General features: G+C 45.0%; 2 protein-coding genes across 3 annotated transcripts in view; both read right to left on the bottom strand.

Annotated features, from left to right (window-relative positions):
* LOC119390221 (integrator complex subunit 2) overlaps nt 1–8,956 on the bottom strand; it is an 83,464-nt gene extending 74,508 nt beyond the window's left edge. The window contains exon 1 of the mRNA XM_049414700.1: nt 8,645–8,956. The gene's annotated coding sequence lies outside the window, so the exon portion shown is untranslated. The remainder of the gene's footprint in view (nt 1–8,644) is intronic.
* Nucleotides 8,957–19,465: 10,509 nt separating this feature from the next.
* The window catches only part of LOC119390219 (5'-3' exoribonuclease 1), a 37,147-nt gene continuing 30,732 nt past the window's right edge, over nt 19,466–25,880 (bottom strand). For both annotated transcript variants that reach the window (XM_037657786.2, XM_049414701.1), the window contains one exon: nt 19,466–21,390. In XM_037657786.2, the coding sequence (XP_037513714.2) occupies nt 21,037–21,390 (354 nt within the window). In that variant the 3' untranslated portion in view covers nt 19,466–21,036. The remainder of the gene's footprint in view (nt 21,391–25,880) is intronic.

The raw sequence follows: 25,880 nt of genomic DNA, 5'->3' as shown, positions 1-25,880 counted from the left end.
CTTCACATTCGCTCCTAAGAAGTTTCGATTGCTTCAACTCTAGAACTTTTTTATCCTCCTTAGAGCCCGTCGCCTTCTAGAGCCATAAAGGTGGATATGCATAAACAAGGAGAAGGAGAAAATAAACTTTATTGAAGACAAAAGGAACGAGCGGAGAGGGACGGTGGCGTCCAGCAGGCCCGCGATCTGTCCCGCGACCTTCGCCACACAATCGGCCTGCTCGGCCGGCTTTGGTTTGAAGGTTTGTAGATTTGAGTGCAGCAAGAAACTGGCGCTACTCGTGGGATGTGAATGAAGGGCCAACAAGTTGTCGGCAACAACGCGGTGTAAATAAGAATAATTATAGTGACAAGCCATTCCTCAACATTTTTCACCACTTTTCACCAGATTTTGTCTGGTGTAGCTGTTCTGGCACCTCAACACCAGCAGCCCCCAATTTTCACCAGATTTTCCCAATCTGGTGCCGAATTTCACCATCTGGCAACGCTGGCACTGAGGCTGACTGAAATCCAGAAATGTCGAAAGCATTCGCTGCCGTTATCTTATTTTTCAAAGAACCGTATCAGTGCCTTTTCGAGAATCTTTACAATTTAAGCTCGTGTTTCTCTTCTAGTCTGACTTCTTTCTTTCATCATATATTTTTTTACACCTCATTTTCTTTTTTTGTTCTTTGTGTTACATAAAGTACACCCGTGTTGAGGCCCACACGCACAAGGCTTTATCCAACGACTAGAAGGCGAAAGCCACCCTCTTCTTTTTCGTCTCAGTCTATGTATTGATCCTCCCCCCTCCCCCGCACTCCGAAAGCTTAATTTTTGCAAGCTTTCTGCACCTCACCTGGTTTTGCATTGCCTCCGTGATCGGTCCACCTTTGACCAAGCGACAATGTCATGTGATGACGGCATATTGTGACGTTACGTGACCGTGATGACGTCACAAATTATGGCGATCTATGACGTCACGATGACGCCATATGGTGTTGTCATCACGTGATAATATTTTGCATCACTCGTGTTGATGCCGACACCGTGGGACGCCGAAGGTCAATTTTCGCATCTAAAAGGCTTCTAAGGGGGCGTGCATCTGGAGGTGTTACAAGAACGCACCCGGGGGGGGGGGGGGTGTACGCGCATCGCGTACTAGCAAGGGCGTCCGCAGAAATTTTTCCAGGGGGGGGGGGGTGCATCCATGGGGGGGGGTCACTACCGTGACTTGACCGGCAAGGTTAGTCAATAATATGTAATAACGTGCGAAGTTGGCTGGCAATCCTGAAGGCCGTTTCACACGGATATGCGGACCTTTTGTGTGCTAACGAACGTGTGCAGCTTATTGCTACTGCATAGAAAGATATTATCCGAAATTCCAGGGGGGGGCAGCCGCCCCCTTGCACCCCCCTCCGGACGCCCATGCGTACTAGTTCGTGCAGACTCCAAAGTAGAGCTCGTCATGGGGCCCATACATTACGGTTATTGTGTCATTGCAGAATAGCACAAGGGACAATTTATTTATGAGCTGTTGTGCGACAGCGCCCCAGAATGCACCCTCTGTTTAACGCCATTTTGGGTCACCTGATCATCATCGTCACCCAAACCATGGCCATTGTTCTGCGTTTCATGCAACATGCAGAAGCTGAACATGAAATAATCAAAAACACACAGGTATACACAAAACTGCGACAACGCATTCAGCTCATCATATCATTCGGTGCTCTATAGCTTTTGTGAAGCCGATCTTTTTCATTCCTGCTTTGGTGTATGTCTCCTTTTTCATCATTGTAAGAAAATGCGGCCACAAAAGATAATCAACATTGCCCAATCCTTACAGCATTGCTTGTCTATAGCGCTATAAAGTCTGCAAAAGCAAACAATAAACATTTGCTTATTAGTGCACTGGATGTACGTGTCGTCGTTCTTCATCAAGTTGTGCTTTCTGCTGGGGATCTTTGCTTTGTACTAACATGCTCAGGTAAACGCTGTTTTGCACCTCGTTAAACAACTTTGTTTCCAACATCAAACTAATATACAGACAACAATAAGTATATTCATGCGGTCGCCAATATTTAACCCAATTTCGCCATAATAATTTTGTCTTTATAAGCTTCATAGATCATGCAGAGGTGTTGGCCTTCAAGTAGAAGGGGATAGAAAACAGTCTCTCAAAGGTTTTATTGTAAAATGATGCTTCAACTAAATGGTCTACATAAATATCCCATGTCTTGTCTTTTTCAGAAGCAAGAAGTCTTCAATGCAGTTAAAAGAGTTCACACTACATTTTGACACTTGCAAGATTTCAACTCTTGCTGGGTGGCAGCTTTGACGCACGAGAGTCAAAATTGTCACCCAGGTATATTGTCACTAGTGCCTCTCACATTGCAAAGAAATAAGTACACTAATGTTCTGCCCACTTTGCACCAGCTCTTACTGCAACAAAAACTGTCTTCTGCAGAATTTTTTTGTATAACTATATTAACGATATTGTCACACTTAATTCATCTGGATACATGGGTAAACCATGGGTTATATGGGCAAAGTATAGACATATATATATATATATATATATATACACACACAAACATGCCCTTAGTAACCAGACAAACAAGAAACCACCATCCTAGTTATTTAGCATCAGCTTTTGCTAGACATACTACAACTAAATGGCTTTCCATGGCTCGTTCACCACAGGCATTCTGATGGTCAGCCATAAGTCAAGTTGCATTTATCAGTACACTCGGCAAAGTTTTGACTCAATTCCTCATAGCCAATAAGTTGCATCTTTCCTAGCTGTGCTAACTTCTTGCACATTAGTTTTTGTGTTTTAAGTATTGAATTTAATAGTTTTACATTCGCCCTTTGAACTATGTGTGACAGTGTTTTATTACGAGAGAAAATTGGTGTCCATCCGTTTGTAGGTCAGAGCTAGAAGGAAATCCATGTGGGTTTCCTTGTATGGACAAGGAAAGAAATCATCTCATTTCCTTTGCTTGTTCCTTTTCTTTGTGATAGATCCATGTGGATTTTCTTGTGCCTTTATGCTACAAACGGGGGGTTGTCAATTTTCTCTTTCGTAGCCCTTCCTCCACCTCGCATCACTGCGCACAACCGATTTGCCATATTCCACGTTTTATTATTCGCACTTTATACGTAAACTGCCATGCTTTGACCGCGATTCTCTAATACAGCCAAACATCTTTATAGCATTGAGCCTAGAACTTTCAAAAAACTTCATTATACACATCTCTTCGTTGTAAAGCTCATGCACTGTAGAGCTGGGACGTAAAGAATTGTGGCATAGTTCATTCCATAGTAATTAATATCATTCATAGTACAGGCGTTTGACTGTAACCTACGGATAAAGTGCTAAAAAAAAGATACAGGAACAAAGGTGCAGGAAGTAAGTTACTCCATAATGAACCAATCTGAGATTAGCTGTAATTCTACTGTCAAATGTAGCCACGAGTCTTGATCCTCAATCTCCAGAATGATGGAAAGTTGAAATAAGAGTGGTCATCATGAAGCAAACATTGCCGAGTACACGCCCGTCTTTGTGCAATTGTTGTCTTCATGGTCTAGTGCCATTGCATCAGAATGATTTCCACAACACAAACCCAAGGTAAAAGAGTTTCAATCTCTTTTTCTTTTACCAAGTACCACAGAAGGTGAATTCCAGTACTTCATTCAGGCCTGTAGCCAGGAATATTTTTCGGGGGGGGGCACTTGCTGAAAGCCTTGACTATTTGAGAAAAACGCATATTTTTATTATTTATTTTCTGTAAAACACCATGTATCATAAAAATTTCAGGGGGGGGGGGGCTTCCCTGGCTACGGGCCTGACTTTATTGATAGCTTGACAACAGACATAGATTACTCGCACTAAAAAACATTTCAGCAGTAATTCACTTTCCATGTCACCAGAAGTTAGCCACTAAAAATGTGCAACTTGGTAAAATGCATAAAGGTGCAGTGAAAGAAGTGGATAAGCAATGTTCATAAAATGTCAAGCATGCACAAATCATGATTGCTCAATTGTTTTATCGCCATGATATAGTTATCTGTTAGTCAACCCACGAGTTGACATTACCAGCAAAGTTGCAAGTAAACAAGGAATATTTGCAAAAACACGGATGACGAAAGTCAAGTACACAGGATGGGCATCCATCCTGTGTACTTGACTTCCTTCGTTTGTTCAAAGGTGGGCTAATCCTTCAACCAGTGCAACAGCAGGTGAGGTGCAGCAAGTTTCATGGGGAACAATGCAATTAACTGACAATGTCAAAGTAAATTAATTAGTGCCTTGTGAGAGCATAGGCTTTCACCTGTGTTCTCCTTAGCATTACCTAAAGAGAATGTCAATCCGAGACATTGGGATGGACAGGTGACATCACATCATTAGCAGACTTGTATGCATAGAATTACATGTAAATTATTATAACCAATTACATTTGGCAGTTAATTACTTTTTACTCACTAACGTTACTGTAATTCAGTAACTGTATTGCAAAATTCATTACATATGCTGTAATAAGTTACTCTTATGCCCGAGATCGTGCTATGAGCACTGGAAGTTGAGCATTTTAGGACAAGCAATCCCTGGCACAAAATGTTCGTTGCTTTGAACCACCAGATATGTTGGCTGAATAACTGAAGCAGCGAGCTGTTGCTTGACAGCTGTGGCCCGTTCAGCTTTTCCCTGGCGCTGCCAGAAGTGCATTCTTGAAGTCAGAGATCTAGCAGCTGTAAAGAACTGCACTTCATGAAGAACCCAGAATTACTTTCTCTGCCAGTAACTATGTTTTTTAAAGGAAGTAATCGTAATCAGCTACTTTTTTCTGCAATGTTATTAGTAAACACTGAAGTACTGGTGCAACACAAGCGTATTGTCAGCCAAGAATCTAATTCCAAAAACAAACGGCGATTGAGAATATCCTGTTGTGTCGGGTGCTATATTCAACTAAATCAAAAAGATAAATTTTGAAGGGGCGCATGGTGGCACGCCCCTATTGATGTACTACCCCTGGACTGCCCTGTATACATGCACTCTTTTGTATTGAGTGGCGTAAAATGTGTGGTGTACACTGCCACATAAAGACAGTGCTAAAGGGCAGCGATTGCAGCTCCAACATGCTATGCGCTTGGGTTTGACATTACATGGCCAATATGTAACTGATAGTTTCAGTGCAGCAACGACAAGGTCAACACGAACTGAATACATGCACCGGCTTGCAGGTGAGAATTTACTTGTGTATGGTACAAGTATTTCGCATGTAACAGGTCCGCACGTGAACACAAGAGGTACAGAGAACAAATTGAGATGTTTCCTAAAATAGAGCACCGCACACGTGTTCAGCGTCCACAACCACTGCCTGCCACCTATATACATAAACTATTCCTTTGCTTTTTGCACAACTGGATCTCTCTTGGTCGTGGGCGATACGCAAACTGCATTCTTGTCAGAAGAACTAGAAATGTCAACGGTGTTATCAAAGCGCAGTCCGAAAACACTATGCCAGTATCCCTCAGGGCAACAGCTATGTTCCATCCGTAGGTCGACTTTCCGTCGTTGACAGCATTTTCAGAAGTGGGATACATCATCCAGTCGCCACCGAAAAGTGAACGTGAGTTCAGGAGTTCAGTGCACGCAACTTGTTTAACCCTAAATGGAACGGACTGAGGGAAGAGTAAACCTAAATGGCAGTGCGCTTTGATGCATCCTTGTGGTCTTTACGGGGCGCGCAGCCAGCAACATCGAAGGGAATGCAGCCGGGGAGGAACTTCACTCGCTTTCTTTCAGGATCCCACAGTTCCTGCACACCAAGCGCAATCTTGAGGAGAGGCCGTCACGTGCCCGCCCAGCTGTGACAATCGAAAGGCTATCCCTGCCGCTGGCACTGCATGTCGGGCACAAACTCCTCGCGATAAGCGCATTGATGCAGTCCAAGTCAACAATCATGTAATCGGGCTCCGACTCTGGCGGATGGCTGTCGCGCACGTTGCCCTCGCCCGACCGTGGCGAGTCTGATGACGATGATGAACCAGCGACTTTCTCGTCAGCCCGCTGTTGCGCTCTGTCGGTGTCACCACTGCTGTCGTGCGTATCGAGTCCGTTGCGATGCTGCCGAGATTCTGTAGGGGCCTCGACGTCGGAGTCCGGCAACGCCGTGGTGACGGTGCCATTCGCTGCGACGGCTGCGGGCGTGTGTGGCGCGTTCTTGCCACCCTTGCTGCCAAATTTGTGTGCACTGTGGCATTTGCGCCCCCTACGCGGCATGGTGCACCAAACTACGATACGCAACAGGCACGACTTCTTCGTAGACCGTGCCCAGACCATGCGACACTCTACAGCCGCTACAGCAATGCAAAACCGACTTTAGAAAATGGCGGTTTAACCAGTTTAACAATACCAGCGGAGCCAATCGGAAGCGCCGTACTCAACACGTGACACTGATGACCCAATCGCAGGTTCAAAGTGTTTTTCTTTTCTTCTTGCGGTAACGAAAAATTTTGTGCGCGTCGTTTGGCGCGAAATTTTTCTTTTATGCTCAGATGGAGGGAGAGGGTGCGGCGCCGTGTCTACACGCCACGCTCTGACGCGTTGTAGCGCGTACGTGTGGTTAGGGCTTTAGGGCTTAAGGTGGCGGTTCCACTACCACCATCTTGCCAATAGTTCGAAAAACGACAACAGACGACGCCACTCATCCACGTTTGCAGAAAGCGAGAAAATTGCGCGCGCAAGTATGGTCAGCGTCGCCTCGCGCGTGTTTTATATGTTATATGTCGCGCTAGGTGACGGAAATCGGCCGACAAAAAGCAAGGAGCACAAACGCGGACGGCGTCTTTCACCTACAATCGGGGCCAACTGTTGGCGTCGTTTCAACGACATGACGATAAGTGCCCCAGTTTGTAAGGACAAACGCTCGCTTCCTATTGCAGCCCTTGAGAAAGGACAGCGCAGCGTCTAAATACAATCGCTTGAGAACAAAAGAAAAAAAAAAACACGCACACACACGCACACTGGTGCGTACAACAGCGTGCACTCACACACGCTGTCACCCACACGCACGCGCTACGCTCTCACTAACGCACTCACTCACATAATATAATGTGCCTCAGTGAAATAGTATTGAACAAAACATCAATCAAACGCTTCGCAGCGTTTCAGTGGAATTGCACGGCCGCTACTAAAACAATCATTTTGGTTCATTTTAGCGACCGTGCCAGTTACTTTTATAGCATCGCGCGAGCGCATGTCTTTTGTGTGTGTGTGTGTGTGGGGGGGGCGTGCTTTTGCTTATTACAATTGGAGGAGGAAAAAATGGACAGACAGATTTCAGCAAATTATAATTCGAGAGTTATCTGCGAAATTTCATCCTCTCAAACTGCAATAAACGGTTACCAAAATAAAGTACATCTTGATGATCAGTTGAACACATGACTACCACTAATTACCGGAGTTAGAACCTCCTAGAACACATGCTTCTGCCAGCGAGACGTCTGACAATGAATGCGTTTGCGTGAGGAAGAAGACAATGATTTTTCCATGTGAGGCATGATTTTTTTTCTCTTGGGAGCAGTAATAAACCAAGATGGTTTGTGCGTTGGAGGGCAAGACACCCCGTTATTTTCGTCTCTTTGTTCTCATTTGTAACCTTTCGCGACGCTGTGCAGGCGCGTTCGTGGTCGTCTCGCACGAGCGTTTACAACGATGAAAGCCAGGCGCAAGACGCGCGTAGTCACACATATTGCTGACTGAACTTCTTGTATAGCTTCCACAGCGTTGCATATATTGTATGAAACTGAGTATAGGTACATCGGCCAGCGTAGGCGTGCACACGAGGGGGCTGGGCGCCCCCCCCCCCCCCTTGGGAGGGAGAGAATACAACATTTATTGGTAGAAATAAGTCGCTATTGGGGGTGGGCCTCCTAGTCCGGAAGACCATTGGCTCTTGCCGCCGCCCGGGCACGACGGTCGACCAGGGCTTGTTGCCGCACTGGATCAGAGCTGGACAGGGTCGCCTTGGGGGCTTACATGACCGGTCATGTAGGCTTTTACAGAATCCAGTTTTTATTTATGCTTGTTCGATAAAAGCATGAATACACTTATTTGTTGTGGAAAGCTGTACGCTTTCCTTTATTTTGACTTACAGGCACCATCGACAAGCTTTCCATTTAGGTTGCCGCAAAAGTTTTTCAACAAAATGTTCGTCAGTAGCATATGTATTGGCACTATTTTGTTCATGTGGCCACTCTCACGTGCGTCTAAGTCAGGTTATTCTTCGTTGACCAGACATTGCACTGTCCGCCTTGTACTTTGCTACGAACTAGTTGTTATCCGATCATTAGTAGCAGTTCTGGCTACGCAGCAAGCCGCTTTACGACAAAGTAGCAGTGCGCAACAGCGTTATCACTATGTAGAGTAGTCCTCCTCAGTCGAACTGTTTCCTACACCGTAGCGCTCATTAGTGGCAAAGACAGTGATCGTCTTATCCGAAGTGAGTGCGTCTTTTCACAAAGCACAATATAAGTTTTCCAGGGTCCCGTACATTGAATATTCTGCCACGTTGACTAGAACGTTCTGCATCTTCAACAAAGTCTCGCTTCTGTCGCATCGTTGCAACTAGGATGTAATTACCTGATTGGGTACAACTTACCTCTACTGGTCAGTGGAAGTTGTCGGCACAGTGCTCGACAGGCATACTTTGAAAATTCCGGCAATCACAAGCTTTCATACGTTCACCATCGTGTCCCCTTTGAAGCGGCGCTACATACGTATCATTCACACGGCATGTCAGCGTCCTTCCTTTCACAATTTCGAACCTGACAGGCACGAAAACACTCAAAGGAACGCGCAAAACACGAGCAGCTGAACCACAAAGAGATGCACATTACTAAAGACGTGCCGGGGAACACTGGTTCTAAGAACGCGTGACGAACGCGCAATCTTCCTGCGTACCGAAACCATTTGCCGCTTGATGAGACCGCCCCACCTGCTGACGTGGGGCGAGTGGAAAGGGTTTATCACAAAGGCCTCCTCCTTTTACGGTTGGTGTTTGTCGTGTTTGTTACGCGCGGCGACTAGACTTAGCTAGTGAAGCAAACTATGAGGCCTGGAGATATATTTCATGTCTGTTCTACCCATTTTATTATGTTTAATTGCGCCACTTTTGGCGAACGCTTGAACTCGCATAAAGCAACTTGATGTTTCATTTCATAGATGGAGCTACCACCAAAAAACGCCTGTGAGACTTATGATTCATTGAAAATATTTTGTTTGAAGCACTGAGTGGTCAAGTTAGTGAGCACAAGTAGATAAAAGACACAATAGGCATTTACTAATGTGCAATACTCGTTGGCAATTAGCGTCTTTAAAAAAAAAAAAAGCGAGTTTCTACGGGACTGGTCAGCAGGAAAATTACGTAAATTCACTGCTGTCTTGCAGGTTCCCTAATAAAGATAAAGGAATTTTCTCTTCATAGAATCATAGAAAGGGCCTTGCTTCTTCATTATGTAGAAGTTCACAGTAGCAGCTTGTATAGTTTTGTCGCTTCATCGGTAATGCGTGACCAAGTACAGCCATAAACTGCCGCATTGACACAATAATAATTCATCAAGTTTTCGTCAGAACACAAAGCAACTCCGCATGGAAAATAAGTGTAATGTAGTCTACGTAGCCACTAAATATTATTGTTCTGCTTTGAAAAGTAAAAAAGATATTCTCACAAAAACTTTTAATATTTTGCCCATTTTCATTGGAGCGTAAATAAATTACTCATTATTTTATGGCTAATATCTCTTCATAGAAACCTTAAATAGCACTTCTTCTAAAGGCACGGTAAATTTGGTCTTGTTATGTTGAACAGTTTCGCCGTACTGGCAGTACAACGGAGGCTTGTACAACGAAAATGCCTTTTGTTGCTCACACTATTTTCATTGTTATTAGGTAACACTTCCGAACAGGCATTAACACCAGGTGTCATTAGAAAGCGGAGATCATAAGCTTTCTGAATTATTACAATTAATATTTATTTGTCAAGCGCAGCGAGCACAGTGCATCCGCAAACAATGCGTAAAATGCGGAGGGCGGTTCGCCGGAGTGGGACCGCCACCTTGACGCCTAAAATACCGCAAGCAAAAGATGAAATAACATTATAAATTAAGACGTGTGTGCCACACGCACGTGCACATCTGTTCTGCATCTCGTTAGTAATAATCACCCCGTGCAATCTAACTAGCCTTATTGATCACTCTTGAGCATTAGTTACGGCTTGGATGTCTAGTCACGGCGGAGCAGGAGCACCATCCACTTCCATCGACCGATAACCTAAGCGTTCTATTTTATGGGCATCTGGAATCAGGCCTGTAGCCAGGACTTTTTTTTTGGGGGGGGGGGGGGGGGGGGGGGGGGGGCAAGGCTTTCGTCCTAAGGTCCCTCTATTTTTCAAAGGTAGCGCAAACTCCTCCTATGAGTGCCGTCTCCGACTTTTTCAGAGTGAGTACGTAACGGCTTTTGGCAAATGAATTTCGTAAGATCTAGCTATGGGCGCACGGGGAAACAGAGCTCTTGCAAAAATATTTTTCTGAAATGTTGCTCTAAATTTTTGGAAAACGATTAGTAAATTGCGAACACTAAAGATTTTGCTGTGATTATTATGTGCTAAAAAGCGTGGCCAATAGCGTCAAGCCAATTTTCTTTTTGTCTAACTTAGGCATCAGTATCGAGCCTTAGCTTCATCTAAAAGATCGAATGGCAAATATAACCAAAAGGGTTTAGTAGTGATCAACTTACCTGACTATCGCCTCCCTTCATGGCAATCGAATCCGTTCTTTCTTCCGATACAATGGAGCCATATCGCTCGCCATTTGAGGTTTTCCTTTCAACGAGGAACAAAAAAAATCACAGCATATCCACGTGGTGAATGATGATGAGTGGGGCGAAGCGAACTCGCGCTACACCACGGCGATGGCATTGGCGCAAGCGTGGTCCATCTTCATGGAAGATATTGTAGCGCGCGTTCTGGTATGCAGTAGAAGAAGAAGACAATGTTGACGAGTGAGACTCTCGTGCGTGTTCGCCTGTGTGGCATTCTTCTTTACTGCGCGCGTTCTAATATGCAGTAGAAGAAGACGACGTTGACGAGTGACAACACGCACGAGAGTCTCACTCGTCAACGTCATCTTCTTCTTCTACTGCATACCAGAACGCACGCTTCTCACGAGCTAGAGGTGGCCCCAACTAGGTGGTTACAAACCAGTCACAGAGGAAGGACAGACCCACGGCTTTAGGAGCTTCGCCCCTAAAAAATAGCTTGTCACCCTTGGCAATGCTGTTCGAGCAGCCAACATCAAGTTGGCATCTGGCTGCAGCCGATGGCGTCTTGCAAACTGTAAAAAGCTATAAAAAGCTTGTGCTCACGTACAGCGCGCACATCCGGCGGTGTTTCTACGCCCAATAATGGCGTCGTTTTCCGGCGAGAGCGAAAGCGGTGGAGGGGTCATTGGGGATAACTGGTCACGTGTTGGGCCTGTGCACAAAAGGATGAAGAAGGGAGGAGAGAGCGGGGAGGAAATTCTCCCTTTCCTTTTTGGACAATGGTCTGCGCTACCTTTGAAAAATACAGGGACCTTACTCCGTCCTGGCTACGAACCTGTCTGGCATGAACCTAGCTTTGATATGTGAGCATAAGAATTTCATCACAACTTTTATTTTTGCCTCACTCTATACATAGCTATTTCAGCTTTAGGTGATATCTACAAGCACAGATGTGTGTGTCGATCGTCAGCCAGCCTTTGCAACACATACTTTGTTCACTGCACAATAGAGACAAGAGATTGCAGTAATTGCTCACACCGTATATTAGGCTAGCTGGCCTGCCATTTGAAGAAAAAGCATTTCAGTTGCGGGCCACTACTCCAGCAAATAGAAGAAATCCACACAGTTCAATATGCTCACCAAGTTGGCCACATCCATGCGAAACCACTGGTTTTCGTTGAACGACTAGGTAAAGCATTTGAGCTTGGTCACCCCTAAAGAGGACTGCGAATTGCAAGTGCTGACAATGAATTCTCTTCTGTTGTCAAATTAGTAGTTCCGGTGCCTGCCTTCAAGAAACAGTGCATGCATGAATACACAGGGATCTTCTCCACAAACCTTAGTAACAGCCATAATTTTGTCGTGATTAACTCCACGGAAATCATGAAGGGGTGTCAGGCTCAAAGTCGCAGAGAATAGAAAGCACACTGTCTCTTTCAAACTTGTAAATAAATGCCATACGTGGTTTACCTCCAACCAAATCAAACATAAATATCGCATACCCTGTTCTTTTCAGAAGCTAAGTTTTCAGTGCAGCAGAAAGGTTTGACACTAAACTTGCCCACTTTGCAGGGCTTGTATTCTCCTCATGTTGCAACTTCCTTTTCTATGCTTCAATTATGCGGCTGTATGAGTGAAATTCAAATGTGCAAGCATAGGTCGGCAAAAAAAATTGGAGCTCATTCAGACTCCCTCACGAAATATATTTTGCTCTGAGGGCTCACTCGGACTCAGACTCACCAAAGCTTTCCTCAACCGGACTCACTCGGACTCAGACTCATTAAACCTTTTCTCGACCAGACTCACTCAGACTCAAGCTCACCAACATATTACTCAGCCGGACTCACTCAGACTCACGGCTTCACCTGAGTCGGAGTGAGTCGGCTCATGAGTCTGTTGGTGTAAAATTAGCTTTTTTGATCATGGTGTCAATCCTCTTTAACGCCAATATCTCACATAATCGGTGCTCTATGATACACCTTTTGATCTTGTACCTTCAAATACGAGTTATCATCATATATCATCATTATCATATATCAATCCAGTAAGGACATCTTTATGAAATATGCGACTCACGTGAGATATTTTTAGCAAGAACTTCCCATGAAAGAGTTGGCGGGGGGGAGGTCATGGCACCTCTTCCCCTAACTCACGCCTCTGATCAATAAATATTGAGGTGGCTCATGAATGCTAGTGTGCTGAGATGTGTGTGAATATACTTGACTACAAACATAAGCCGGCATAAGGTTGAGAGTAATGATGGAGATGAGTAGATAGGACCATAAGTCGGCAACAAAAGGTGGAGCTCACTCGGACTCACTCAATAATTATATTTTGAGCTTAGGGCTCACTCGGACTCAGACTCCCCAATATTTTCCTCACCTGGACTCGCTTGGATTCAGACTCACTGAAATTTTCTTCAACTGGACTCACTCGGACTCAAACTCACCAAAACATTACTCACTCAGACTCAAACTCACGGCTCGATTTGAGTCTGAGTGAGTCGACTCATGAGTGAGTTTACCGACCTATGTGTGCAAGTATAGCATGCAATCTGTATACCAGTATGCTATGATAATGAACGAAAGAAGGGGACTTTTTTCGAGGGGTCATTTCTTTGTTCGACGCAACAAAATGAATCCAACTATAAGACCAAGGAAAGCATATGGGATATTAATTTCAGTCCTTAACTGTAGTATAGTAATTATGAAGTAAATTCAAATGAATTAAAGTGGCCGAAAAATCACCTATTCAATCAGTGGGATCCAAATCCACAACCTTTGTCATGGTGCTGGATTATCTGCAAGTACTGCAGCACTGTTAAACTCACCATCTGAATTATTAATTATGGGATGAGCTATGAACATGAGGAGCAGTGTAAGAAATTTATTCTGGAGTTTCCTTCACACGGGGCCCGACACTGTTTCATTTATTACCATTTATATTCAGTAAACATGAAACTACCATCCGAGTTATTTGCGAGACTGAATACATATTAAGTCCTCTTTCCACAAACTGGAAAGGATTTAGAGTCAGCAACATTAATCAGTGACTCATTTCCTCTAAGCTGGTGAGTTGCATCTTTCCTAAACATCCTAAGTTCGTGCACATTAGAGTTTATGTATTTTGGGCGACCTACTGTGGCAGCTTATCAGCTGGTACGGTGTCGCGCTGCTAAGTGCGAGAACACGGGTTCGATTCCCAGCCATTACGGCTGAATTTCTACGAGGTCGAAACGCAAGAATTAACACCAGTATATACTTACATTTATGTGCATGTTACATAATTAGCCCAATGTGGTCAAAATTAATCAGGAGTCCCCCACTATGGTGTGCCTCATAATAATATCATCGTTTTGGTATGCGAAACGCCAGAAGTAGTGTATAATTTGTGTTTGCTGCGTATACGTGTCTCATAGCTTCAAGAGTGCACTCTTAAAAGCCATGTGATGGTGTCTTATTTTACGGATTTAACTTTTAAACTGGCTGCCGTGGTAAGGTTTCGGTGTTGCAATTTTATAAAGATGTATAAAAAAGTACATAACAAAGGTGCTAGAAAAATTACGCTGTAAAAGAGCAATCCAAAAACAAATGCGATTCAGATTATGAAAAGCAGACATGAGCATGCATACTCTATATATGTGACATATAGGCAAACTGCTGCATGCATAAAGAAATGCACTATTAGAAGGCGAGACTGGTTTTGAAGTTCCAGTGTGAGAGTGCTAAGCAGGAGATGGTTACGATGAATGGTCACCACAAAGACACAGTGCTGTATGCAAGCCTGTCTTCTTTCCTATGCTGTTTGCTTCATGATCGAGTCTTAACACATCATGATATCCCTTATCCAAACACTGAGATGATTACTAGACTAGATTGGATAAGTTCTGGGTAGCCAAGGCTGATGGGCACCTCCATCAATATAGTTTTCTTTTACCAAGTTCCACAATAGGTGAATGCCAGTACTTTATCGACAGTGTAAAAACAAACATAGATTGCTAGCATTAAAAAAACGTTTAAGCAGAAATTTATTTTCATCATTGCCAAAAGTTGGCCACTGGAAAACCGTGAAAAGGTAAAATGAATGAACAAAGGTGCAAAGGTGGACAGGCAGGGCTTGTGTGCAGAAAGCATGCATGTGCACTCAGCAGTCATATCATTATTCATTCATTCACTTCTGAAAGTGCCCATGACCAGCTCTAGTATAGGCCTTAGTAATGATGCACTTTTGCTACACAAAGAACAAAAAAAGAAAATTCAAGAAAACAGTGGTACAGGATGCAGCAATATACTGTGCAAGGACAGAAATAAGACAAATAGCAAGTACAAGAGCTGAAAATGTCAAGATCGTAACGCAAGGTATATGCATTAACCATGACACAGTTTTGTGTCGATCGACCACCCAGGTCACGTCACCTGGCAAGTGACACGAAAAATTTGTGACATAGTCTATCTATACTGTAGTAGAGTGCGTCCTTTAAATGCTCTTCTCCTTGTAACAGCAAAAATGTAACGAAGCTGGATTATAATTAGTTCACATTATACATGCTGAGGCTTTCCTTCAGCCAGGCATATAGAAGACGACGACTTCAATACAGTGGTGTGGCCAGGGGGTGGCACACCGGGCACCCATTTGTGCATGGTCACCCATTCGTGACCAACAGCCAGTGTTCTTGGAGCAATAATGACTAATTCAGCACGAAATACCAGTTTAAAATTGAGTATTTATTGGTGCACGATACAGGTAACTAGTGCAGACCAGGAGCACACGTGGACACAACAAGAATGAAGGACAAACGTGAAAGGGAGTATCACACACGTGTTCGAAAATCACGATCTCTACCTGCTTTTCGCACAAATGGGTCTTCTTCTGTTGTGTGCACTCGGAGCACTGTGTTCTCACCAAAGGAACTAGCTATACTTGTGCTGCCAAAACAGTGTCCCAAAGCTTGTCAGCAGCCTTGACGACAAAACCTGTAGTTAAAACGCGTCCTCTTGGTTGGTCTTTTGCTGGCCCTTGCGAGATAGCCCCATAGTTGACAGCATGTTATTTAGTGCTGTTGGGCCAATCCCTATTTTCTTCGCGGCGTTAGACGCGAGGACGTTAACCTCAAAGCGCCGTATGCGGGCCGTTCCTGCAACCCGCGGGGAGCTCCACTCGCTGTTTTCGGTGAGTCCGCAGTTGCTGCATACAAGGCGTAACTTCACGGCGAGGCCGTATTCCCGCTCATCTTTTGCGATTGAGAGGCTGCCCCTGCACGTCCGGCATACCGTATTTCTAAGAAGCCCGTTGATGGACTCCAAGTCAACAATCATGTACTCAGACTCCGGCGCATGGCTGACACTCGCGTTACCCCCATGGTCACTCGACCGTAGTGACAACGAACTGGCTACTTTCTCGTCAGCATGGTGCTGCACTCTGTCAGGGTCAGCACTACTGCTGGCATCCGGATCCAGTCCGTTTCGATGCTGCCTGGAATCCACAGTTCCGTTGGCCTCGACGTTGACGGTCGCTGCCGCTGTCGTGTCGCTCGTTGCGGCGGCTGTAGATGTTGGAGGCGCTTTCTTCTTCTGAAAATTCCAATGCGCTTTCCTGCGCTTCCTTTTGCCGAATTGGTGCACAGTACGGTACTTCCTCCCCATCACGTTACTCAGTTATTTTGACAGTACTCTGAGAAACTCTATGCTCTGAGAGAACAACAATCACCGCTTTTCCGTCACCAGAGTACAGTGAACTAGAAAAACACAAGTTTATAAAATGGCGGTTCAGCATGTCAGCGACGCACGAGAACGAATGGGAAGTGTCGTATTTGTCACGTGACAATAATGACCTAATGGTGGCATCAGGAGCGTATGTTTCTGCTGTTTCTACGTGAACGAGTGAAATTTTTTGGTTTAGTTTGGCTTGTCGGTTGTAGTAAGAAGTTTAACAGCACGCACACAATCAAACTCTGACCAACTCTGATTCTGCACCCAACGTGGTTTTGCATTGCCTCCGGGATCGGCACACCTTTGACCAAGCGACGATGTCATGTAATGACGTTTCATGTGACGTCACGTTATGGACGTCATGATGACGTCTCAAATTTTAGCGACCTAAGACGTCATCACATTATGATTTTTGCATAACTCGTGTTGACGCCGCCGACGGTCACTTTTCACGTTTGATGTCTTGAGGAGGAAATACAGGCAAGGGTACACTATACCTTTGAAAAACACATTCTCAAATTACATTTTTTTTGTTTGTGCTTTAAGGTATCAACACAATAAACATGCACAAGATAAGGATTCAAAGCGGTGCTTTTTATTGGAGAGCAGGCAGACAGACAATTTTTACCATGATTTTTACTAAGGTCCTGAAGGGCAGCTTAGAAAACGGTCAGGCACGGCCTGCTTGTTATTGGCGAGCATATAAAAAAAAATTGATAAGGTGGTAAACCACGCCAGAGAACACGAGTAACGTCTTACTTGTTCCTCGTGCACTTGGTTACCGTTTGATAACAAAATAACTAGCCCAACAATGTCACACTTAAGAATTGAAGAACGTTGGCTTCCAAAAATGGGCTGAAGTGATTTGCTTGCGGTATTACAGTATGCATGAAAAAGAGAAATAGGCGCATGGGCGTGCTTAGATCTGCAACAGAAATAGAGGCATTTTACCACGTTCAACATTGGCTACTCCACGGCAGTATGTGAGCAAAATGTGTAGATGTGCGTAGTTGGATGTAAATGGTTAGCACTTCACTCTTTACACGTCTGTTTGTTAGGTCCCTTTCAAAAATTTAATTGGGATATATAAAGAAGGTGGCCCAACATGTTCAATGTGTCTTCGCTTGAATGTTTTCTGTAGTGCCTTTCAAAATCAACCTGGAAAAGCTAGCAAGTACAATGCAAGACAAGGGTAAACTTTGTACGTTGAGGCTTCTATCATTTGCAAAGTGCTAAAAAGAAACTTCTGACAGGTCAACAGACCCTAAAGCTGAACAGCATGCATTCTTTTTTGTCAAGAGCCACGCGCATAACCCCTAAACCATTTTGGACTACTGTAGCTTGTCCACTTGAGATATGTCTCCAAGAGTGTTTTAACAAGACGCGCTTGTTTCTGGGCTAGTTCATGTGTTGCTTCGTAGATGGCAGCAACGACTTGATAATTTATTTTACTTACATTCAATGTTTCATTTTTTTTTTCTGGGCAGCTCATTTTGAAAATGGCATACACTGGAGGTGATAAGTGTGTTGTTGGTCCATCATTGTGGAAAAGCTTTTCGTCATCATAATTATGATTAAAACTTTCAGAATGATGTAATAATTGTCACAATGTTGAATATTTCCAAGCAGTGTTTATCTTGTTTTTTATTGTTGATAACCAGCAGGTAGCTGGCGTTTTCCCGTGAGCAATAATAAACTTTATCATGGTAATTTGACTAACTGTATGCTTCAAATTTTTTTCAACAACGAAAACTCGCTTTTTAGAAGGAAAATATTCAATATCAAATTGTGCAGATTTTCAGCAAGTTGCTCTCCTAGTCATATATGTCCCTTTCTACTAATCACCCTGTGCTTGTCTCCCAGGGGTACCACATTCTTCAAGAATGTAATTATAGTGCCATTTCCTTTTAAAAGGACGAGTATAAGCCTGCACCAATGGGCACGCAATCTATCCCGATGTCATCAGCCAGATAACCAATGATTCCACCGTCAAAGAGTATGGCCAGAAACATGAGCAGGACTACTTCTAGAGTCATGGAGGCAATCAACGGTCGCAATTCTGTCATAAGTGTGGGGCTTCTCCTGCCTTCTTGAGTTGTATCAGACTATAGATGCAACAAACATTTCAGTAGTAATGTAACAACACTCTTTTAATGTGCCAACCAACACGACACATGTGAAATAAGCATGTGAAAATAGTAATTCAGTACATCATAACAAGGTGTTACCACCACTAAGCCGTTCAGATTCCCAGTATTTGCCCTGGATACAGTATGGATACTGCATGCTGTCAAATAAAATGCATTATCTTGTGAGCTGCGAATTGCTCACAAGGCAACACTGTCATAAAGAGTCAACAAATTATGAATGTTTTTTTTTGGCATAACGTGATACCTCCTCTTGCGATCTGAAGGACAAGAAATAGCAACACAAAAGCACACACCCTTTTTTTTAAGAGCTTTATTTACAGAAAGTTTTCCATATGCACGTGAGCCAATTAAGCTTGCTCACCACATTACACCTTGCTTCATTTTTCAAACGAGTTCATACAGCAAAGACGATTCCAAACAGCTGATATTTACAGACACGTACTCAATCACATTCTCAACTGGTTCAAGTACAGGGTCATGTAAAATGGCAGGCACGTTTAAGAAGAAAAATGGTCACACTGAAATGTACAAAGTGTCTCGAAGATTAATGTCACAGAGTTGTGCAATGAAATTACCACTGGTAAATTTGGCTTGAGTGTCAACACACACCGCTGTAACGTACAGTGCTTCACCAAACATGGTAATGACAAGCAATGAATTCATCAAGCGAACTTCATCCTTGCAGATTCAAACAGCCCTCTGGTTTCATTTCACGTCATTTCAATTGAGCTGTGCAGCCATGATTAGTTTGCACATATCCACCAATTTATTCCTCCGCATTCTTAGAGCATTATAAGTGAACACAGCTCTTTGAAGCACATAATATAGTCGCCGATGGCAAGCGTCACTTCTGAACAGCCGCTGAAACTAGCGACATATGTACCAAGAAGTGTCCAGACTTATTTTGACAGTCAAAATTGCATAACACAATGAAATGTCAATGTGAAATGTTTTACCACCCTAAAGAAATGTCGTGCGACTAGCACGCAACGCAACTGAATTGTGAATAACAAGAAAAAGAAGCAGCAATTTGCTTTTGTCAACAAAGCCATGCCAAATCTGTGTTCACTACACATCATTCCTATGGCAGCAACACAACTGCAACGGCAGACTTTCCTCAAACAATTTAAGCAAGAAACTTCGCCGCTTCTGCTTAGAAATGATGGAAATGTTAGCAGCATTAATTAAGGAGTTTTTATTAAAGTTTTAAAAAGAAACATAGACCAATACGCCGCACATGGCTCAGGAAAACAAGAAAGACGACACTCAGCCGCAGCATGCTACACGAACAAAATAGCTCGTATAAGATCATGCAGAACTCTTTAGGTCAGGCAGGAGTGTACAGTCTTCGTTAGCTCCCAATTCGATTATCACAGATGTATGATAACAATATAAACGAGTCCACTAATAAAAGTAATTTTTAGAAATGTAACAACACTTGTAAATGTTGATTAAAAAAAAACATCACTGCAAAGTGGTTTCCTTCAGTTTTCAAAGGCTCAACAAAGGGGTAAAAATGTTGCGAAAGGCAACGCAAGTGATCAATAAAGAACACAATTTAAATCAAGTCGCCCTAGGCGTATATTCAGCACACAGTGCATCACAACAAAGAGAGCCGTATCGCCGCGTCAGTGGGCTGCAGCTGTTGAGTCGCCCCTTTAGGGTGTACACAAAAGGACATTTCACGAACGCTTTGCCTAGTACGCCGCAAAAGCGCTATGTGACCTGAGCCCCTCACCGTTGATAACTAATGACTGGTTGTCATTGGCGTGTTCATTCTGGCTGGCTCAGTTCCTGGCTGCACGACGATTCAGATTAGCACAACAGTAAGGAGGAGTGACATTGCTTTAATATGAAGAGGAAATTAAGTTCCGCAAGCGAAATACATGTGCGTGCTTTTGAAATCACAGTTTGCGGCTGTAACGACCTTGCGCCATTATTAAGCAGCAGCTACCACAAGCACAGCTTGCAAGGTCTCACAGACCTCATCGCTGTGAAACTCAACGAGGCTTTAAATAAAACATGAGAGCAAGAAAACAGTTTCCCGTAAATTTTAGGTCATTTGTGACTTTGTTTCAAGTGTTATCAAACATTAGCGTGCGCGCGATAGAAATTATCCGAAAGCACAATTACGAAATTGAGGAAAAGAAATCACGATGTGTGCGTAAGGAGAAAATTGAGAATTTACATCGGAGATCCAGCCAGTCGCCGAAGTACGTAAACTATACATCTGCAAACCAATGTTTTGTTTTACACCGTCCGATATGCGCGTCGGTGGGCAGCATCTGTTGAGTCGTCTCTTTCGGGTGTACAAAAGGACATCTCACGAACGCTTTGCCTAGCACGCCGCAAACATGCTATGTGACTCGAGCCCCTCAGGAGGGGGCATAGTCAAACTTGACGGCCAGCCTCGACCTGCGCGCCGGAGGCTTTGAATTGGAAGCGGCAGCGGCTTGTGACGCGGGTGCAGATTTCGTGGCACTGGAATCCGGGTTGGGTTTGGCCGTTGAAGACTGTGCACTTGAAGGTGCTGCCACGTTTGCTGCCTCTGGCTCCTTGGCCGTTTGCTGCTTTGCCGAAGCACTCTGGGTGAGGTCGACGGGCTTCTGTGCCGGTGCTTCCTTAGTTGGTGGCGACTTCGTGCTTTTTGCAGCCGCCTTGTTCTTTTTCGGAGAACTAGAACTGGCCGTGGCCGTAGTGGACTTGGAAGCAGGTTGCTTTCGCATGACCTAGAACAGACAATGGCAGGAGTGTAGTAGTGTGGAAAACTGGGCTGGTTGGTATGGTTATGTACGGTTGGGCCAGTTGTGTTCATGCTCCTGACAGGGCTACTGTGGGTTGTTATTCTAGCTATTAGTATCTTGAAGAGTCGAAAGCCTCGTCACTGTTGAGCTATAACATGGCCAGTGTGTTACGTGACGGGGGGGAAAAAGGAAGGAGGTGTGCATCAGATAACATGAATGTGCATGACATTATCACACCCTTGTTACATAAACAGATTAGCCACACTTAATACCGACTGTAATCTGCTGGATTTACAAAGGCTACACTGTTCACACTTAAAGGGGTCATGAACCACTTTTCCAAGTAATGATCTAATGGCCTCAGTATCGGAGTGTACTGCCTCCCGAATCGATTACCGCAAAAATTTCTCGAATCCGTCAAGAATCAGCGGAGTTACGGGGGTTTGGCGCACGCTCCCAGCGCTTTCTCTCTTTTCTCGTGCCGACGAGCGCACTGGAAGCTAGACAGGGAGGGATGGCACGGGGGAAAGAAGTTACGCCAGCGCGCGTCATGAAACGCGATCGCTCTCCCGCTGTGATTCGCTTGCGCGAGTGCGGCTACCGTGTACTGAGGAGTGCGGCGCCGGCAAGTGGCGGCACCCCGCAGCAAGAAGCGCATCTGATCCGAACGCCGCTCTCGATTTACGTCGGCTATCGGCCAATAAGCATGCTATGTCTCTTGCGACGTACAGCGGACAGACGCCCCGCCCACCGACGAGAGTGAGAACCGGCCTCTGTTTGAAAAGAGGGTGCCTGGGGAAACGGCAACTTCGCGCTCCGCTTGTGGCCATTACGCGGCGCACACGACTGTAATATTTGGCAGAGCAGTTCATAGCCGTGTCAGCTTTCCGCAGGATGTGTTTTTTCAATCAGCCCAAGGGGTGCTTCATGACCCCTTTAATGGCATAATGACAATTCATATGACCGCTGCACACAGGTTTAACTTTGGATCATTTTTCTTTCAAACTTATCTATTATTAAAAAAAAAAAGAACAATTTTGTAGCAATATAGGTGCAAATAGATTGAGAGGCAATGCAACGCTTGCCATTTTGCCTGCTAGTGAAACGTCAGTAACCCTGAACAGAGGTTGCCAAGTTTGGTTAGTGTTTTAACCACTGCATGACTTCGAATAAGTAGCGCATAAACAACAGAGGCAAAAGACAGAGATGTAGAATGCTTGTGCTGTCTATGTCTCTGTCCTTTGCCTCCGTTGTCCTCTGTCCTTTGCCTGCCCAACTTGCCGCACTTGTCAGTTTTAACCGCTGCATGGCCCATCGTGTAACTGCGCTTAATCTTGCATTCTCCCCATTTTTTAATCTCTTGTTCTCCCTAGCTCTTCTGTAACAATTTTATGAATGTATTTTTTTCTCGTACTGCACTCGACACTTGACATACATGTATTTTAGTACAGTCGAGCCCACATATAACGGCCCCACTTAAAACGAACTTCGTCTTAAAACGAACGGTACCCGCGTGACCGTGGAAATATACATTATTTCAATGACACAAAATCACACTTACAACGAACGCCTTTGAACCCTGCCGATCGGTTACAGCGAACGGAGTCGGCCGGCGACTGCGGAGACACCCCTTTCGACCACCTATAAGCCATCACGCCGATCCTGCCTCCGCAGGCTTCTCATTGTCGTTCTCCCCGACAGTTTTTTGTTACGCACCAACTCCGTCCTTTGTCCACCTGCTGCTCCGAGCACCCCGCATCGCCAGTGGGTGCGGGGTGCTCACCGACTTCCAATATTTCGCGATTCGTTATTCGTTCCGTCTTCTCGCTCATTTTGCACTCCGTTCAGCATGCCCTGCACGCGTGCGGAAGGGTAAAAATGGCTTACGCGGAACGAAGTGCGAATTATCGAAGTCGGTGGGGCCGCGCAAGTTCAACTTTTCACGATCCGTCCCGTGTGACAGCCGTTTTCACCCTTCCGCGAACCGGCGCCCCAATGAGATTCTCTGACCGCTGCGCGCGTAGGCCACTCTCCCAAGTACAGCGACTCTATCCCAAGGCCGTTCTCCTCTCTTCCCCCTTTATCTCAACTCCTCCGCCTGTCCGCCTATCCACGCCGGCTCCAATTCCGAAGTTTCTTTTTCTGGGTAGAAACGAGCTCAGACAGGGCGCAGAGCCATTCTACGCTTACTTGCTTGTGTGTCGCACGTGCGCGTCTTGCTCGTTGTTGGTGTGCGTGTGTGTCAGGATGGCGGAGGGAAGCCCTCCGCGCAAACAGATGGCACGAAGCGAAAAGCGCTGGACATTTCTACCAAGCGAGCCATTCTAAACAAGCTAGCTCAAGGCGCTAAAAACTGCGAGCTGGTTAAGAAGTACGGCGTGTCCAAGTCAACGATATCAACGATTCTAAAGAACAAGGACAAGATAATCAGTGCCGATGCCAACTCGACGGACAGAAAGCGTCTGCGGAGGGCCACCTACGCGGACGTGGAGGAAGCGCTTCTGAAATGGTTCGTCGACGTGCGGGCTCGGAACATTCCGATAAGTGGTCCTATGATGCTGGCCAAAGCGAAAGACTTCGCATTTCTGTTGGATTTTCCCGACTTCTGCCCAGGAAATGGCTGGCTACATCGGTTCAAGGTGCGTCATGGCATTGTTTTTAAATCGATTGTCGGTGAGGCGGCCTCGGCCAGCGACCACGACGTTGCCTCGTGGCTTGAAGCAAATCGAGACACTATTTTAAGCTATGCGGAGACGAAACTGCGTTATTCTACCAGATGCTGCCAGGAAAAACGCACGCCATGAAAGGCGACACATGTGCTGGCGGCAAGCACAGTAAAGTGCGCGTCACAGTGCTTTTGTGCACTAACATGGATGGCAGCGACCGGCGCGTGCCCTTTGTAATCGGCAAGTCAAAGAAGCCGCGTTGCTTTCGGGGCTATGTGCCTGTGCGTTACAGGCATAGTGCGAAAGCGTGGATGACGCGTGATTTATTCGCAGAGTGGCTGAGCGAGTTAGACCGCGACATGCACAAGCAAAGCAGGCGTGTGCTGCTTGTGGTCGACAATTGCTCCGCGCACCACGTACAAGCCTCTCTCACGGCAGTGACCCTGCTTTTCCTGCCGCCCAACACAACGTCGAAAGTGCAACCGCTTGACTTGGGTATAATCCGCGCATTTAAGGGGAGACGCGGGTCTTTTTTTATTTCTTTTATTAGCTGGGTGAACTGAACGAAATTTAACAAACTTATCCCATTTTTTCTGCAGATTCCAAATCTCTAATTAGATTTTTGGTAGCTGCATTAATACAAAAGATGTGCAATCTCTAAAAGCATATTTCTTACGGGAATTTTTGGCAACTTTGCTTTGTCAAACACAGAAACAAAGTATGTGGCAAGGTTGCCAGAGAGCTGGTTTAGCCGGTGATGCTAATCCGATTGTCTTCAACAAACTTTGAATGCAAAATAAATAGACGTAAATGTGAGTGAAATTTTTTTGCTGCATACTATTCCTGATAATCGAGAATTATAATTTGGTGAACAACATTATAAGAAAATAAATAGCATCACCAGCTAGACCAGCTTCCTGGCAATCTTTCCACATACTTCGGTTTTGTGTTTGACAAAGCAAAGTTCCACAAAATCCCCGTAAGAAGTACGCTTAAATATGTGTTAGAAATTGCATATCTTTTGTTCTAATGCAGCTATTAAAAATCTACTTAGAGATTTTGAACCCGCAGAAAAAGCTGAATAAGTGTATTAAATTTCATGCCATTCACCCAACTTTTAAAAAACCATTTTTAAGACCCACGTCTCCCCTTAAGGCTTATTATAGGCACCGCGTTGTGGAGCGCATGCTCATAGCTGTTGACCGGCCGGCAGCCAATCTGCCGCTTCGGGTGTCGCTGTACTCAGCTCTGGAGATGGTAAAGGCTTCGTGGGCAGAGGTAACGGCTACATGTGTGCAAAACTGTTTCCGCAAGGCCAGCTTCGCCGACGTCGGAGCCGATGCCGACCCTGAAGCTTCCGAAGAGGACCACTCCGGCGGCGATTTGTGGCAGCGTGTTGTCGACTCCGACATGGGAGGGCGGGACATCTGCTGGGATGATTTCGTTATGGCCGATGATGATGCCGACACCGCGGAACCGTGCACGGATGAGGGCATTGTCAATGAAGTGCGCGGCAAGAGCGACTCGGAGGAATCAGATGACGACGACGATGAAACGTTGGAGCCAGCGCCCACAAGCGTGCCTGTAGCAATTGGCTACATAGATAGCCTCAGGCAACTTGTCTATGCCAAGGGCCTCGGCGAGGAGCATGCTGCCGCTTTAAATAAACTGGAGACCACCCTTATCGCATCGGCACTCTCGAAGCAGACGTGCATCACGGACTTTTTTGCGAAGAAATAAATTTTGGGTTTTCACTTGTAACTTTTTAAAAGCTGTTTTTTCATTTATTACGAACTTCGGGATACAACG

The sequence above is a fragment of the Rhipicephalus sanguineus genome, chromosome 4 (genome assembly GCF_013339695.2).
Source record: "Rhipicephalus sanguineus isolate Rsan-2018 chromosome 4, BIME_Rsan_1.4, whole genome shotgun sequence".
NCBI lineage: Eukaryota > Metazoa > Arthropoda > Arachnida > Ixodida > Ixodidae > Rhipicephalus > Rhipicephalus sanguineus.
This window is presented reverse-complemented; position numbering and strand designations above follow the sequence as displayed.